Source organism: Musca autumnalis, unplaced genomic scaffold, assembly GCF_047663935.1.
Source record: "Musca autumnalis isolate F117 unplaced genomic scaffold, ASM4766393v1 scaffold_1, whole genome shotgun sequence".
Classification (NCBI taxonomy): domain Eukaryota; kingdom Metazoa; phylum Arthropoda; class Insecta; order Diptera; family Muscidae; genus Musca; species Musca autumnalis.
Window position 1 is genome coordinate 8402446 of NW_027411644.1, and position 12947 is coordinate 8415392.

The window sequence follows — 12947 nt, forward strand, 5'->3', positions numbered from 1 at the left end:
AAACAGTGGATTCGGGGTTTATCCTTGTCATGGAGTAAGAATTGTAACGAAGACATTGGTGACGATCGAACGAAAGGATAATTCGACAAACAATTATTTTTCGATAGATCAACGAGGGTTACGACCATGGACTAACGTACATACACTCCCGCTCATCTGACATTTTTTCTTTGAATATGTTAAGGTATCTTCAGCTGTGTTTGGATTAGGGATCCATACTATATAGTTTTTGAGAGTCCTATACTATGCCAACATTCACAGGAAATGTCATAACGCTTTTGCCATATTTTCGGAAAATATCCCTGTTATAATAAAAATGTACCACAAAAGTGCTAAATTTTTGGCTTATCTAAATAGGTTTGAATTAAATAAAATTGAAAAAAGGTACTACCTATGCAATTTTTGCCCACATTTCTGCTTTAATTTAGTAAAATGGAATATTCCGGTAAATCTTAAAAAAACAACCTCAACCCGGAATAGTTACCAATAACTCTCATATAAAATCAAGAAATATTCCAAAAAACATTTTTATAACCCTGCTTTAAATGACTTTTTGATTCCGTAAGACCCCTCCTAAGTTTCAAAAATTGTCTGAGAGCAAATACCAAGTGTTAGCTCGAAAACTGATCTGGAAGAATGTCTTTTCGACGACAAATAGCGTAGAAAATGTTAATTCAAATTTAAAACGAAGGGGTATGACATCCCCGACTGCGTTACTGCTGTAGTAAATATATAATCAGATCAAAACGTTTTGATGTTCTCGTTGAAGAGGCATTCTTTCAGACTAATTTTCGTGTATGATACATGTGGTCGACAGTGGTGGAGTTCTGAGCATGATAATGCTTACATTTATACTGCCAGGATAGTCAAATGAAACTAGTTTATCTATCCCAATATTATGGCTAACACTTGGTATTTGCTCTCAGACAAGTTTCGAAGCTTAGGAGGAGATCTTACGACTCAAAAAAGTGGGTCAAACTTTTTGTAGGATTTACCACAAAGTTCCATGTTACTAAACTAATTCAGATGAGCCAAAAAATTTAGCACTTTTTTGGTACATTTTTATTATAACAGGGATATTATCCGAAAATACGACAATACCGTTATGATTTTTCTTGTCAATGTTGGCATGGTACAGGACTCTCAAAAACTATATAGTATGTATCTCAAATCCAAACACAACTGAAGAGACCTTAAAATATAAAAAGAACAAGTAAGAACGGCGTTAAGTTCGGCCGGGCCGAATTTGCTATACCCTCCACCACAAGTTGTATTGAAGTAAAAGAAGAAGACTTAATACTAAATTTCAGCAATTTCGGTGAAACAATGTGAGGCACCATTCTATGGGGGCTATTTCAAAACGTCGATCTATACCGACAAATTTCTTACGGAAAGTTTTTAGACTCAAAGAAGACTAAATACCAAATTTCCTATATTTCGGTAAGAGAATGTGGCTAAAACTTAAAAAATACCGAAAATCATGAAGTACGCTTCTATGGGGATATAGGAAGTCGTGGACCTATACTGATAATACTCTTCTGGAATATTTTATAACTCTTGGAAGACGAAATAACGAATTCCAGTCATTTCGGTTGGACATTGACGTCGCAATCTTCAGTATTACGAAAATCGGGAGGTACCGTTTTATGGGGGCTATATCGAAACGTGGACCTATACCGACGAATTTTAGTCAGAAATGGGGCGATATGAAAGCGTGGACCTGTACAGACATATTTCTGGCGAACAGTTTTATATTACATTGAAGACTAAATACCAAATTTCAGCCACTTTGGTGGAATATTGAAGACACAACCTTCAAAATGTGAAAAATCGGGAGGTACCTTTCCATGGGGGCTATATGAAGGCGTGAACCTATACCGACAAATTTAAAGGGAAAGTTTGAGTACCGCCAACGAAGTCTTAATACCAAATTTCAGCCATTTCGGTGGAATATTGAGGCCACAACGTTCAAAATACCGAAAATCGGGAGGTACCGTTCTGTGGGGGCTATATGAAGGCATGGACCGATACCAACAAAGTTCTGGGGGAAAGTTTTATACCACCAACGTAAACTAAGTACCAAATTTCAGCCATTTCGGTGTGATAATGAAGCGAAAACCTTCAAAATACCGAAAATCGGGAGGTACCGTTCTATGGGGGCTATCTGAAGGTGTGGACCGATACCGACAAAATTCTGGGGCAAAGTTTTATACCCCTAAGGAAGACTACGTGCCAAATTTCAGCCATTTTGGTAGGATAATGAAGCTAAAACCTTAACAATACCGAAAATCAGGAGGTACCGTTCTATGGGGGCTATATCAAAACGTGGACCGATATATCCCATTTTCAATACCAACCATCCTGCAAGTTATAAAAACTTCTGTACCAAATTTTGACTCTCTATCTTTAAAATTGCAACCTGTATCTTGATTTCAACAGACAGACGGACGGACGGACGGACATCGATATAGAATTTTATGCTGATGAATACTATGTATACTTTATAGGATCTCCGACGAATATTTCGATGTGTTACAAACGGAATGACAAATTTAATTATACCCTCCATATGGTGGAGGGTATAAAAATGTTCAAACCTATTCATATGAGCGGCAGTGTATTTAATGAGTGTAGTCTAAAATAGAAACTGGTAAAGCTAAAATTACACTATGCAACACTGAAAATGCAAACAACTTCTAGTATGCATTTTTTGAAAGTACATATTTAGACTACAAAAACCGTAGTAGGGTTTTGTCCTGTCAGATCTAGTTCGGATTTTATGGCCTCATCTAAACCGGGCTAAATCTACACTTTTTGCATTTATCAGACCTTTATCTCAGAAACGAATAGGAATTTGGCCTTGCTGCCTTTAGCAATATTGTAGCCCTAAACTAGTAGAACATATCTTTTGAAAAAAAATTACATAAGAAAACCTCCATCTAGGGCATCAAAATCTATAAAATATAGAAAATTGTACATAATTGCTGAAATTCTGGTCAGTATCGGCTAAACTATTGGAAGTTGAACCAAGTAACCTTTTGCAAAAATCTTCCAAATAAAGTTCTCAACAATTCTTTAGAACATTCTGAAACTCTTCATGTTGTTTCAGCGGTATTTCGCATCATATCTTTTACAACACGTATTTCAAACACAGTTCACACCAACAGTTTATTCTCGCATTTCGGATTTCACCACCATTATTGCCATTTTTATTAAATCGACGTTGAAAAAATGTACTGAAAGAGGCAGTTTACAACAATGACATGTTCTGAAGAGTTGTGTATTACATTCCGCGGAATATTTTCCAGAAGAAAATATTCAGAAAAAATTAACGGTTTTGGAGATACGGTGCGAAATATATACAAATTATGGAAATTTTCGATATTTTATAAAATTTGAGCAATAAATGTAGTTTTTCGAATTCATCATTTCTCCAAATATTTTATACTTGTCCTTATCTACAAATTTGGTTCGGAGGTCAGAAGATATAGCCCCGAATTTCTTTAAAAACTCAATATTTAACCATGTTTAGATGGGCCATAAAATCCGAGCAGGATCTGATACAACAAAACCGAACTAGGGTTTCTTGTCGTTTGGGTCTGTACTTTCAAAAAATCCTCAGTTCAAATTGTTTGCACAAGATCACCTTAAAAATGTTGCACGGTGTTATTTAACTTAACTAATTTGAGTAACAATGTTCTTTTGGTGTTACCTTTTTATAAAATGCATTCTTATTTGCCGAAAGTTAAGTCTCTATGTTTAAAGTTAACATTGTCTAGTATCTAGTTTTCATTAAGGCCTAATGTACATTGAATTTTTAATGAAACGCAAAGTTGCTCAAGTATCCATTTTACATAGTTTTGTATATTTGTTTCAAAATTTATCAGTCCCACATTACATAGGGCAATCTTTCTGGCAGATAATTTATTCAGTTTGTCAATAAGATGGTGTATTCAGAGGTGAAGGGTACCATTAGCCTCATTTCGAGTTCGAACGGCCTGTCCCAAGACACCACTTTTAGAGAAGTTTTACATGGCTGAAATACTCAAGTAATGTAACCAACATTACTGAGGGGTAATTTTGCCACCGTTGAAAATTTTGATGTTACCTGGCCGGGGAATCGAACCCACGAACTTCAGCGTGAAATGCGGGTGTGCATACCATTGCACCACGGTGGCACCCATTATTGCGACTTATATTAATAAGAAATATTGTTTTTATAATTTTCATCTCTATAATTTTTTTCCAAATCTTAATTCATTTTTTAAAACTTAGCTCAATTAGTTATTTAACAAAATAAACATTTTTTCATATTAAGTTATAAAAAATGGTCTTTATAGATTCACTTTTTTGCAGTTATCTTTATGACCGCATATTTATACGGTTGCAAGATTTCAGTTTTTTATTCTTTGTGTGAGTGTGAGTGTGTTTTTTTTACTACATACCTGGTGGCATAAAACGACGACTGCCCACTGGAGCTTCAGCATATGGTATACCAAGATATTGATCAACATCACGTATACCTGCAGAGGGATGAAAATTACGTCTAATGCCCATAAGGCGACCCTGTTTGATGGTAATCTCTTTGGTGTATTGCAATTTTTCGGGCACAATGTGACGTCGCTCCAAAGGTGGTGCTTGTTGTTTCGCCGAACCATAACTATAGCCATTGTTGCTGGTGTTGGTGTTGCTGCCGCTGTAGGCACCATAGTTGGAGAACGGATATGCCATTGAAGTGGTCCATGGCTGTGGTGTAACCGGTGAGGAGACAGCACGCTTCATAGTTGAACTGGTTGAAGTGGCCATAAGATATGCATTATCGTGTGGTGATTTATTAATACTGCTGCCAAAGCCGTTACCATTGCTACCAACTTTGTGGTTCCTTTTGTCGTCATTGTTGTTGTTGCTGTTACTGGTCTTTAAGAGCTGTTGTAGATTTTCCTTAAAGTCCTGAACCAACATTTCACCATCAATCTTTGGTGGCTTTTGTTTAATATTCTTAATATGGACTTTGTTGTGTTCGCTGGACTCGTTGAGAGTTCTGGATTTTCTTAAATTTGAAGCACTATTTAATAGGGTATTAGTTACATTTGCATCATCATTATTGCTGGCATTGAGTCTGAGCTGAATGCTTTCCTCCGGCATAAGAGGTAAAATGGTGTTTATTGAATTTTCTTTTATGGCTTCCGCCAACAAGTCAGGTTCTTTGTCTGCATTTTGAAGTTGGTTTTTGTTTGTTGTGTTAACGAGGTTTTCAACGTCACCTATTACTTCCTTTGTTGGTCGCACAGGAAAGCGACGTTTTGGTTCAGTTTTCTGTTGTCGTCGTGAACTGGCTACATCTGGTTGCTGTCGTTGTAGCAGGGGCACAATGGCGGCGGCCTCAACACTTGTGTTCTTTAATTGATGACACTGCTCATGTATGCTGACAAATGTCAGACAGACTAACCAAAATGTTGTTGTCAAATGTTTCACACACATCTTGTTTTTGTTTCCCGTTTCTTTTCTCGTTCACTTCTTTTTTTGTGAATTACACGTTTCGGTTTTTTTCCTTTTTGTTTAACACCAAATAAATTGGATATTTTTTGGTGGTATGTCTTTTTTATTTATTTCTTTTTTTAGTTGTGGACATTTGTGCTTTATAGTACGCTTTTAAAATTCCCTTCATTTTTATTCAGTTTATTGTTGCTTTTATTTTCTATTTAAACATTTTTTTAATTCATTTTAAAAATAATTCGTCTGTGCTTGTAACATATTTCCAATTAGGAATATTTTTTTGTTGAGCTACATATGGGGATTTCTGAGTGAAATCGGACACTTTTTCAAGTTAAGGTTTTTGATTTCCTTTATTTTTTGCTGTGGTGATGCTGCTCATTAGCAAAACATTTTAGTATATTTTCAGATTTTTTTGGACTAACGGTTCCAGAGATATCGCGCCTTGAAAAAGTCAAATTCTGTAAAAACTACATGCAAAGAAATACTCATAACTTCTTTAATGTTGGTCCAATTTGAAAAAAATTTTTGTATGTTTTGCTGTTTTATCAGCTATTAAATAAAAAATAGCAAAAAAAATTGCACAGTGGGCTTGGATGCTATTTTCGCGATTTAATATTTAAAATCAATTATTAAAGATGTTCGACCCCTTCGATTTTCTTTAAATTTTTTTGTATTAAACTACGTTCAATTACAAAAATTTTAAATCCTATGTGGTAATGGGATTCGGACGATAACTATTTTTTCTGAATTTTTTAAAATTTGTCAATACAATTTTTCCTTTATACCCGTGTGAAACATTTGTTATTTCACCAAAACAATACAAAATTATATTTTTTACATTGGTTTTGTTGTTTTATTTAGGAATGTATCTTAAACATCTTAAAAAGTGCGTCATTTTTCTATTTTGAAAATGGATTAGCAATAAGTGTATCAGCCGGACAATAAGCTCAATAAATTGATAATAAAATAACCACGGTTTGGGAATTACATGAATGGGCATCCGAGCAAATAATATACCAGTAATTAAAGTAAGATTTTCTCAAGAAGATGATTATTTAAATACGAAAGTGGAGTTGAATTTGAGACATGAAGTGGCTAAACTTGTCGCGGGCACAAAAAAACGCCATTCATTCTTAAAATCGCAAAATGAAGAAGTTTTTAAAACGTTTAAGATACATTCCTAAATAAAACAACAAAACTAATGTAAAAAATATAATTTTGTATTGCTTTGGTGAAATAACAAATGTTTCACACGGGTATAAAGGAAACATTGTATTTTCAAGGCGATATCCCTGGAACCGTTAGTCAAAAAAAAAATCTGAAAATATACTAAAATGTTTTGCTAATGAGCAGCATCACCACAGCAAAAAATAACGGAAATCAAAAACCTCATCTTGAAAAAGTGTCCGATTTCACTCAGAAACCCCCATATGTATTTAGATATTATGTTATTCAAAGTGTGCGAGTGAATGTGTTTTTAATTTGTAAATAATGTTTTTTTTAAATGTGTCCTTTAAATTTTCCATTAAAATTAATTTTTTCAACAAATTCAACACATAAAACTGAAAATCCCATTTTGTGGAGGGATGTCATTTAGAATGGATTAGTTTAAAAACATTTCATAAATCATTCATTTGTTATTCCGTGTTAAGGTATTTTGTGTTGTTGTATCCATGCTACAAATGTGTTGTGGAATTGAATCTATTTTTATACACCCCATCTAAAGAGGGGAGAGATAAAATTAATGCAATGCATTATTTAGGAAATACTTTTGAGGGGATATTTTGTTTTCATTTGTTGCATATTTCAAGGGAAGCGTATATGGTTGACGGTAAGGTTAGCATTACCGAAGGAAAAATAATTGCTCTACTGTAGATAAAACATATTATGCTCTGTTCCTCGTATTCAATATTATTTAAAATAAAATTCATAACATTCGAATGATTCCTACGCCCTCTGTTCTGACACACAACTATTTTTTGTATTTCTTGAACAAAAACCCAATCTAACTACAATGACTAATAAACCATTGATATTAAGCGGACAATACTCGTTATGAATAAAATTATAATTGCAATAAAAATTTCATAGAAATGTCCCGAACATCCTGTAAAATGTGTTTTCCATTAGTTTCGACATGTTTTTCTGTTTTTATTCCTTTTTTTCATTAAAATGTAAAGGAAGTAAAAAATACAACCGATGAAAACAAAACAGTCATTTAACTACCCCTTTTATATATCCGAATATTTATTAAATTCATTTTCGATGTCATTCAGTCAGTTAACGTGTTAAACCGTTCAGAAAATAGTTTTTATGCAACCAAACATTTATTGCATTTGCTAAAAAACTAATTTCACAAAAATATCGGTATGTTTGTTTTTTGTCATCATTCGTTTTATGCAAAATAAAAATAAGAAGAACTGAACTGCAGTACAAACTACACAATCAACAAACAGGCATTCTAAAATTACAGAAACGAAAAATGAAAAAAACACCCCAAAAAAATAACGACAACAAGCTAACAAATGGTGTAATTTCTATTTTCGAGTTTTTCTATTTGAAATTGTACGCGATTTATTTTAGAAACTCATTTGCAACGAAAATATTTAAAAATAAATTGAAATAGTATTTTTCTTTGATACGATGTATAAATTTAAAATAGTTCACTAACCCCAAAAATTCTTTTATGCTAATAAAACATGTAAAATACATTTCTCCTCTACGCTACGACGATGGTGATGGGTGCTAATGCCGATGCCAGCCAGCAGATAGTGTCAATGTAGCGAGCATACATAAGTATATTTAGACGCATACATCCCAGCTAACAATTTTTTCCGAGGGCTCTGATATCAGATTTTTTCTGAGATTTTCTGAATATTTTTTAGAATTGTGGCCGATTTCTCTAATATTTTCCTAGAAATTTGACCGATTTTCTATAAGTTTATTTTTAGAATCTCTGCACATTTTCTAAAGAATCTTAAGAATCGTCATTCCGAATTCGTTCCGATTTCTAATGGAATTTCTAAGTCATTTTTTTTTCGTTTGATGTCGAAGAACAAAATGGCTGGTCATAAAATTCGCATATACAATTTTAAAATTTTTTTAATATAAATGCTACATATAATTATTCAAGCTAGTGTTGATAGCTTCAACAAATATGTAGAAGTATACTTGTTCTACTGTTAATCATAAAATGATAACAACAGGCAAAATCATTAGAAAGTTTGAAATTAGAATCTTCCATAAATAGCACATTGAAAGAAAATTGTCTCTGAGTGGGGTTTGTTCTGTACAGCACGACACGTGGCGTCAGCATCAGAATTGTTTCCGATTTTTTCAGAAAATCTGAACTTTTCTCCGAATTTTTCCAGAATTTCTTTCCGAATTCGTACGGATTTTCTTAAGAAAATCTAAATTTTTCATCGAATTTTCCAGAATTTTCTTCCGAATTCGAACCGAATTCTGTCAGAAAATCTAAATTTTTCTCCGAATTTTCCAAGAATTTACTTCCGAATACGGACGGAATTCGTCGCGAAACTCTAATATTTTTTTAAGATTTTCCTTAGAAAATTCTTTCCGAATTCGGTGACCACGTCCATACAACTTTCGTACCGAATTCGGTACGAATTCGGCATCAGAATCGGATATTTTTTCAGAAATTCTGTCCGAATTCGAAACGAATTCGGAAAAAAATGTTAGCTGGGTGAAGCATGTATCACAACAGAATTGGGGGGAGAGAATAAGTATGTGCATATGAATGCACATGGGGGGGAAAATGCGACACAGTGGGTTCGGAATTTGCTTAAAATAAATGTAAAAATGTATTTCAATGAAAAAAAGAAGTTTGTTTCTTATGACACAAACACAACCTTGCCTCTGAAAGAAAATGAAAATTCCTCACGATTTGGAAGATCTGAACCTGAAAAATAATACCTTTTGACAGACATAAAGGTCTTTGGGGACCCATAACGCCAGAAAATGCAAGTGATGGGGAAAACACCGAGACATGGGTCTTCTCTTTTTTTGGTATATTATCACCCTGCGGAGATTGATGGAATATTTTTATTATGTTGTACAGTGTAATTAATGCCAAAAATATACTGTTAGAAGTAGGCTGCAGAAAAACATAGACCTACATTGAGGTTTGCACTATCCTCAAGGTAAACAAAATGTCAATTAAAATCTGATTCGCTGGCTCAAACTCAAAAAAAAAAACTTAAAATCGTCTATGCCGTTATATTGGGTCTATACCAATGCGTAAACCTACATTGGCAATTTTTAGTAGGTGTGTTTACAACAGAAACTGTAAATTTGAAGTCTACACGGTTTGAAAAGATGACTCAACCCTTCAACACATCTTAAATCGGGTGATATTCTGAGACTATATCTATATGAGGTAGCAATTTTTTATGCAGTGTTCAGTATCGTCAAGAATGTACCAATACGTAGATTTATACTGATTTTTTAATCTCAAATATGAAACTATCTTAGATCTCGGTAACCAAAAAAGTGGGCGAATTCTCAATACCAACGACTTTATGATAAATTTCAGCAACATTTTATCTATTAACTTACATCAGTTCGGATGCTACAACAATATCCACAGAAGAACCTCTCAAAAAATATAACTTTTATACCATTTAGGCTTTACCCTACCCTTTAGGCCAACTAGGGTATATACACATTAATACGATAATAAGTGAAAACGGCGCACAGTGGTTCAGAATCGTTTTTTCCTTGTCAAAACTCTGTAACTTTTAAACGGATAAAGATATTTTCATATTTTTTTTGTTCGACAGGTAACACAATTACCTTTCCGATGCAAAATAAGCAATCAAATTCGGTTAAGTAATTGCAGAGTAATTCAAGGTCAAAGTTAAAATTTTGTTTTTTTTTATATTTTGCATCAAAATATGAGTATTTTTGAGTTTTTCATATGTTCCAATCTATTAAAAACCGAGAAAGACCAATAAATAAACCATAAAAACACAACAAATAAAAAATGGTAAACCTTTTTTTTAAATTGTTAAACTTTTGTTTGTTTTGTTTATTGTTGAAGATTCAATCTCATTTTCGATTGTTTGAGTGGAGTATTCCCCCATTGGCTCAACTTCATTTATTACCCTCTATTACAGAGAGTAATGTTTTTCAAAACGAACTGACAGTGTTGCAAAATTTTACTGATCGCTACCAATATCATGATTTCATCCCGGCGAAGGGAATTATCAATTGGCTTCTCAGTTTTTGAAATGATGCCTTTTTAGCGAAAAACCGAACTCTTTAAGTGTCTAGTATTCTCATATGAATGAGAATCACACTCACTTTTCGGCTTTTCCAAAGAAACACCAAAATCAAAATATTTTGCAACATGTCAGCACGTATCAACTAAGAATTCTTCGAAATTTTGCAACACTGTCAGTTCGTTTTGAAAAACATTACTCTCTGTAATAGAGGGTAATAAATGAAGTTGAGCCAATGGGGGAATACTCCACTCAAACAATCGAAAATGAGATTGAACTTCAACAATAAACAAAACAAACATTTTGAATTTTTTGTATTTTAGATCAGAGTGTTTTGGAGTTTTTCATATGTTCCAATTTATTAAAAACGGACAAAGATCAACAAACAAACCATAAAAACAAAAAAAAAAAAATATAAAACTTTTTTTAAGCAATTTTTTCAAAATTTTTATTTCAAAAAATTTTAAATTTGTTCAAATATTAAAAAAATACCCATTAATGGGAAACGGAGGGAAAACACACACATTTGTACCCATGTAATTTCAATAATTAAAAAAAGTGTTTAAATTTCAAAAAATCGGAAAAAAATTTTGTTGGCCTATTTTAGGTTCCACCATTTATGTAAACCCTAATATTTTTTAAAAATCGATCGATGAAGGACTAGATCTTTATGTTGTTCTTTTAGTTTTCGAGCTAGAGCTGGCACCGCAAACACTTTAATAAAAACAGGGTTTGGTAGACAGCCAATTGCCACAAAAATACGTAATATTTTTCAACAAGAAAAATTCAGAGAGTAAGATCTTCTTTTTAAGATGAAAAACATCTACTAAAAACTTGCATAGTCTTTAAAATTCTTTAAAATTTATTACATGAGGAAAAATAAAACGCTCAGGTAATTAATTAAAACGAAATTTGCAAAATTTGCGCATTTTACCAAAATTTGGAAAAAACGTCTATAGGAGCACGCCCCACCTTCCAATATTTTGACCTAATTTTTTGGTTTTCTTATTTTTAATATGTTTACTATTGAATCCAATATACAAATTAACAATCGGTTACAACAACAAATGGAGGTGCTGGCCAGAAAAATCTAATACTAAACCATTGTGGGGCTTTAAGTTCCGTCAGGCCATATATTTTATTAAATCAAATTACAGGCAATTGTGTAGGATAATGTGGCTGAAACTATAGATATAATCGGGCTACACCGTTTAGGAGATACATAAAAACGAAGACCTATACCGGTGCAGAAATATCCCAGCAAAATCATTTGAATGTAGTGCAATGTAGATTAGTTCTTTCACGGCATGTTTTGACGCAGTTCAATCGGAGTCGTGAAAAAGGCACTCCAATTCCTTATATTTTAACAGCATTAGGATGCGATCCAACGATTGACATCCATTTCTCACATTTAAATTGCAGTTGCTTAGTGATCCCTAGCAAGCAAGCCAATTTGTAGATACCTACAACTACAGAATTTTTTCAAAGCTAGAAAAAGCATGCATCAATTTCTAAAAATTTTATATAAAATAAACAAAATACAACAAAAAGTTTGGAACATTTTTACGGTAACTTACGAGAAGAAAATTTCCTAATGAAGTGCTGTGTGAGAATTTGTCGAAATCTCAACTGGTGATGGGAAGACAATACAAGAACCCCTTTAGAAGATGAAACAAACAAATTTCAGCTTGGATTAAATGGAGACCGGACGAAACAAACTCAGTTGCGATTGAATTTAATAAAGAAATTTCATAATCTCTGTTAATGTAATAAAGTTCTTATTATTCGTTTTTTCCACAATCAATAAATACTTTTTATTTATTTTAGGATAGTTTGCAATGACTTGCATTTTTATTGCATCTTTGAACTGCATAAAAACACACTCTGAAGAGTGCCTTTAAATTCAATCAAAAGCAATGCATCAAAACAGGTGCTTTGGATGCAAATTAGACTGCATCCTATTCTACCTTAAAGGGTTATTTAAAATGCGATTCCATAGGTATAGTTAAATTGCAGTGCCGAAGAGTTAGTTAAAATGCAGTGCTAGTGGAGTGCATCTTTCAGTAGTCACGCTCTTGTAAAAAACATGAGTGAAAATGCATAATTTGATGCACTTCCAGATCACTCATACATATGATTTAACTACATCTTTGGAGGCAAACATTTTGGTGGGATATTATTTTTTCCAACATAGACAAAATATATATGTAA

The 12947-nt window shown here is 33.2% G+C and overlaps 1 protein-coding gene across 11 annotated transcripts in view; it reads right to left on the bottom strand.

Moving 5' to 3' along the window:
- Nlg1 (Neuroligin 1) overlaps positions 1–12947 on the bottom strand; it is a 239577-nt gene that overhangs the window by 187953 nt on the left and 38677 nt on the right. For 5 of the 11 annotated variants that reach the window (XM_073964119.1, XM_073964099.1, XM_073964145.1 and 2 more), the window contains exon 2: positions 4446–5698. In XM_073964119.1, the coding sequence (XP_073820220.1) occupies positions 4446–5481 (1036 nt within the window). In that variant the 5' untranslated portion in view covers positions 5482–5698. Of the gene's footprint in view, positions 1–4445; positions 5801–12947 lie in introns of all 11 variants that reach the window. The other 6 variants (XM_073964126.1, XM_073964090.1, XM_073964080.1 and 3 more) reach the window with 3 other exon arrangements.